This window comes from Ostrea edulis, chromosome 9 (genome assembly GCF_947568905.1).
Source record: "Ostrea edulis chromosome 9, xbOstEdul1.1, whole genome shotgun sequence".
Lineage (NCBI taxonomy): Eukaryota > Metazoa > Mollusca > Bivalvia > Ostreida > Ostreidae > Ostrea > Ostrea edulis.
In genome coordinates, this window is record NC_079172.1 from 45,736,746 (window position 1) to 45,742,745 (window position 6,000).

At 33.6% G+C, this 6,000-nt stretch overlaps 1 protein-coding gene across 21 annotated transcripts in view; it reads right to left on the reverse strand.

Annotated features, from left to right (window-relative positions):
* The window catches only part of LOC125658186 (myoferlin-like), an 86,326-nt gene that overhangs the window by 51,985 nt on the left and 28,341 nt on the right, over positions 1-6,000 (reverse strand). For 14 of the 21 annotated variants that reach the window (XM_056149350.1, XM_056149365.1, XM_056149354.1 and 11 more), the window contains exons 13-14: positions 3,856-3,968; positions 724-800 (exon numbers count right to left, since the gene is read on the reverse strand). In XM_056149350.1, coding sequence (XP_056005325.1) covers positions 724-800; positions 3,856-3,968 — 190 coding nt within the window. Of the gene's footprint in view, positions 1-354; positions 432-723; positions 801-2,569; positions 2,653-3,855; positions 3,969-6,000 lie in introns of all 21 variants that reach the window. The other 7 variants (XM_048889350.2, XM_056149351.1, XM_056149364.1 and 4 more) reach the window with 2 other exon arrangements.

Sequence of the window (6,000 nt, forward strand, 5' to 3'; positions counted from 1 at the left end):
AGGTATCATTCTATGTTAGTCTTGAATAGCTCATCATTTCCTACACATTTACGGGCAATTTAATAATTTATCTACAACACTATGTATATTCTATAGAACTTAAATATAACTTTGTAAAATACAGAGACTTTGCCACATTTAAATCACGGAGAACATGAAAACACAAATTTTACCCTTAATTCTGAGCATACTCCTTTATAAACCCCTTCCTTAATTAAGCCTTTTACAAGCTAAACTATACAAATCTACTGAAATCACTAAATTTAATTAACCTTAAATCGAATTAACAACTAGCTGAGCTTTCTGACTGAATGGTTACGTCGAAAGAAACCATGCCCTAACGTATATAAATACCGGAGCCACCCGAGGAGGCGATGAGGGACGTAGCCAATATGGCGGTTCCAATGGTGTCATCTTTGCTTATTCTATCCCTAGGTCACAGAAAAAAGAACAAACCAATCAGTGTCATACACAACAACACAGCTGTGACATCACACGAGTGCCACTGTGACCTCTCATCACTCCCGTAACTCCGCAGCAAATAGAATCACCATGACAACGACTGTTTATCATGTATGATGACAATTTGTATGTAGAGTTTGCTAATTTCTACATGACTGACTACTTTTGATATCATCAAATCACTTTTGGGAGAAAAGCTACAAAATGAAGAGCAAACACAAAAAAGAAAAGAGAAAAGTGAGACGTGGATATAATAATCACCCAGCTCTCCATTGGAACACATTAAGGATAACGGGATGTAATGTGTTCCCACGATGTCGTCTGCACTCATCCGATCCCTGCAGGCAGCAACAAAGTAAACATAATCACCATTAATTTCACGCCTTACCAAAGCTTTACACCATTATCATGCATTGTAAATATGCATGATTTACACCTATACCTGTAACAGTTTTACGTTCTTCATTGTTACCTTATTTGCCCTAATAACCAACTTTACAAGATGCTCAGCAATAAAAGGGGTGGCTAATGGGGCAGATAGGGTAATACATGAACAAGTACGTTCCTGAAAGATAAACCATCTTTTCTGACTATTAAAAGTTAGTAACAGAATGATAGTCTCCACCAGGTGCCTAGGAGAAAGATACAAACATCGTTATTGAAAGCTGAGTATGAATGCCGTGTATGAATACACAAAGTATGTTGTACATGGATATGAGGTATCATAATCAGCCTTTGTCTGAATTCCTGAATTAACCAAACCTGTCTAGTATTTCTGTATTATTCACAATAAAATAATTCAATCTCCGCGAGAGCACAATATATTTTACAATCACTTTGCTTCCTGGTGTCAGATTTTTCTGGTTTAAGACATGTAAGCATTTTCACAACGACTGGTTTTAGAGCTGTTGCATCTAATTGTAGTTTAATTTCCCTTGTTCGTGGCATATTCAAAGTTATGGGTATGTCCAACCATGAAAACAACAAAAATTGCCCCCACCCCCTCCCAAATTATTTCAGTACAAGATCATAAGCTTATTCGACCAATAATTCAAGGAAGTGCAGAGACCATCGACCACTCCTATTGGATCCCCCCCCCCCCCCAATTTCCCGGGTCCATTCATCATCTGACCTCTCATTTTACAGGAAGCAACTCATTTCATTTCTTGTCTGAACAAATCTATTACTTTTCATAGTATAAAGCAGATGTTTTCTGCCAATAGTTGTTTTCTGTGCAGAAAAAACCTGCGAATGTTGAAAATCTTTATATTGACAGGTTTGGTTTGAACGTGTGCAGATTGTAGTGGTTCAACTAGAGTTAGCTTTTGTTTCACTATATACACAGGATCAGTGATAGGCAGACACCAGAAGTTAGCTGCAACAGTAAACAGACGCACAGTTTTACAGGGATATTTCTTCATTTTCCTCATTCTTTTTTCTTGTATTTCCTAATGTAAAATTACACTGTCTTCAACGAATATATAATATATACATATACAGTCAAACTTCATTATCTCAAACTCAATGGGACCGAGAAAAAAACTCGAGATATCCAAGGATTTAAGATATCTAGGGTAAAATACTTAAAGAATAAGTGGTTGGGACTTCTGAATCACTTTGACATGTCCATGGTATTCAAGATATTAGTGTTGGAGATATCGAAGTTTAACTGTGTATGTGTGTGTATATATATATATATATCCAAATTGTGTTTTTAAAAAAATCACAGTGTCCGGTATAAAATATTAAAAGAAATAGAATAAACAGTACACAAAGTTAAAAATTTAACGCAAGCGCTTTCATTTTATAATAAAACTATTTTAAAATGTAACGCCTGAGGATTATAAAATGAAAGCGCTTGCGATAAATTTTTAACTTTGTGTACTGTTTATTCTATTTCTTTTAATATATATATATATATATATATATATATATATATATAAATACCAAAATAAATTTCATAATATTAAAAATTTCTCAGGGGAAATGCAAAAGATCTTACAAACATAAAAGATTAAGGCAAAAATCAATTTATCCCTGCAAAGCTATTCATGAATGACAATAAGCAGACATTAAAGCTTGTAAAGTGTGTGGGGCGAGAACGAACCATCCTGTCCCTGTGCTGAAGAGGAAATCAAAGGAACGGACAAAACGGCAGAAGAAATTGTGTCGTCTTCGTTAATCCTGTCCCTGTTCCCAAGATAAAATAAAAACGTCACAGCATCACAACAAACACAGCCAAATCACGACAAAGCATAACTCAACATGATGCAACAGTACCATAAAGCTCACCTGACAAACAGATGCAGTTCCATCTATGACATAACTCAAAATAATGATATTTATGTCTATTTATCACTTCAGATTCATTGTAATCACAAGGAATTCATTAGCACATAATTTTGAGATATGCATCTACTGCCAATTCTCTAATCAGATTATGATTCATTACCTTAATTCTACAGTTAATCATTTATGCTCTGGTTCTGCTATAAAAGCTAATCAATTTCCGTATTTTGTAATCTGACATAGATGGTGATCAAAATAAAGGAAAGAAACAGCACTGTATTGCATTTTTCCCTTTGTTTTATGAATTCTTATTTTTCCAGATTTGTCAATGTAATCTCTATTTCAGGTACATGTAATTTGTATTTTGATCCTTATCAAAGTGTATTAAAAAATTATAGATTTCAATTGTTGAAAAAAATGTTTCCAATTTAAAAAAAGATCTACAAAATCAAAAGAAATTGCTTCTCCAATGGACAGTCTCAAGCTTGAACACCGTTTAGTTAACTTGGACACATAACTAATCATTTGGTAAAGATCAGTCCTTTGTCAAATACACATTGTAGACAACGACTTCACTAAATTTTGATCAGAGAAAACTGTGATGAAATTATCTCAACTCAGAATAACTATACTAAGAAGTTGAAGTAGATATGTTGGAAATGTGCATATCAAATCAAAACACTACTAACAGTTTCTGTCGTGAATTAAAACATACAAGCTCATATAGGATCAAAGAAAATTCAAAGTGAAAGAGTGAGAAAACATTCTACAAACAAAAATACATTTAGAGGAAATATGCTGTCTTATGATGCATTAGAAAACAAGAATGACATTCCAATGTTTGTTGTTGGTCATCCATGCCTTTGTGAAAGTGGCCATCACACGGAACAACAATTAATCTGACACAGAGCTAAACAACCTTCAACTTGTAATAAAAAAAACATCAGTTTTGACTTTGTAATGAAAAAGTTTAAAATTTAGAAGAAAAAAAAATCGACAATCAATAAATATACAGAGTTTTACCAGGTTCACAATAAACACATAAATCAACAAACAAACCAGTCCTAGACAGTAAATTACAAATAAATAGACCAACAAACTTACCAGTCCTTGATGGTGAATTTGAGGCGTTCACACATAGAAGGAAACTGGATGCCAATTTTCAAGATCTGATTCCAGTCTGGATGGTCATTGTTATACATTATTTTAGACTGCACCTGTAGATTAGACGAATATCAAACAACATGATTTTAGTTTGCAACTGTACCTACATGTACATGTAGCTGATATTATTCTATAACAACATTTGTAATGGCACATATTCAAAATATGTCATCATGCTTTGCTAAAGAAGTTCTCATTTGAATTCAGTGGTTTAATTTTTCATCTTTAAGGATTTGCAAAGAAAATGTCAAAGCAAAACTTGGCTACATTTACAAGTACATGCAATTACAGAGTTGTTGTGTATGAGTATTAACATAAAAAAATCCAAAACCTAAATTAAAGCCAGTAAAACTAATGTAACTATGACGATATCATGTCCGATTTCTGCTTAATTTTTATTGAAATACATTGTTTGTCATTTGCAACTATGAAGACACATTTTGTTTCAATCTCGTTAGATTTCATTTTTAGAACCTTCTGTCCGTGTGTGAATATATACATTCCACGTACTCTGCAACCTACTTTTTGGCATTGTTGAAATTGTTGGAAAATATGTTTTCTGATTATTTTTAACTTTTCATTTCAATAAGTATAATAGGTAATGATGTTTATTCTATGTGTTTGGAGTTGTTCTTCTTGTTCTTGGACTATTTCCCTTTACTACAGACCCTGAAACGTGCTACTACACCAGTTGCACGGTACGGTTCGGTACGCTTTATGAACGGTACGGTTCGTTTTCTGAACGGTACGGTTCGTTTCTTGCACGGTACGGTACGCTTCTTGAACGGTACGGTTCGCTTCTTGCACGGTACGGTTTGCTAAAAATAGCTGCACGCTTTGTGAACGGTTTGCACGTTTTATAAATGAGGTGGGCGTGGCCTGAACGCTTTGACTTCGTATAAATTGTACATTTTGATAGTTTGTTTTCACTCGATCAGTCTTATTCGGCTCTTTGATTATCGGCTGCAGGATTTGTGGTTGTGTTAGAATGTGCACATGGGGAAATGAGACGTTATTTTTGATTGCTTCGATGGAATAATTCCATATTGATAACGTACATAAAAGTTATGAATAAAAGTTTTTAGAATTTGCTTAAGTCCAAGTCTTAATGGTTGTTATTACGTTTCAATTTGTTTTTCATTTCTCATCAGACATTTATTAATTTACGATTTTATAAAAAGTTGTTACATGAACTGCTCCCCGACATGGGCGTGCGTAAGTGTAAAAACAAAGCGTATTAAGTTTCCGGATATAAATTACAGTGCCTAAATTGGAAAAGTTTTTAAGAAGAAGTGAATTTTGTTTTGAATACACTAAAGTCGCAAATGACACAATGATTATTTTCTGCACTTCACATTTATTGTGATTTATCATCGGCATTATGAAAGATCCAGGATATCTGCACGTGAAGTTTGTACGTCCTTTTTTGTCAGCATTCAGTCATTCATAATTAATAATGTTAGATATCTGTTGCATTTGTCTTTGAATCAAATAAAATGATGATAATACATATATATTCCTATCCTTTATCACGCGAAGTCCGATTTTCATTTCCCTGACTTTATTTTTGATCACTGAAAATTGAATTTAAAAAAATTAACAGAAAAGTAAGGCAAGTGTATAGTTTGCAATAAAAATGTTTCATATACCTTTTCTATATATTGTTGAAATACTTGAAAATGCTGAAATGAATAATTTTTTGCGGCCGATTTGATGCTTTGCATCAATTTAACTTGTTTACATTCTTTTACACATGTATGTATCTATTTATTTCTCTGTCGATGTAATTAAAAATTGTTTATTAGTGTATATAATAAATCCGCCAATCTACATCTATCTATATGGGTCGTTATCAATGTAGAAGAGAAAAAGATATGTCAAAATTATTGCTAATAAAGTAATGAAAATATTACAGTGTAGAACGTGATAGTCTACGACCTCCTTTCCCATCGGGCGCCATTGTGAAAATAATATACTGTGGCTGAAAAAGTGGGTCACGTGACATAAATTGCACGCTTTTTGCACGGTACGGTACGCTTTCGGGCTTTTGGGGGCGGGGTTTGCATAATATTATCCTGCACGCTT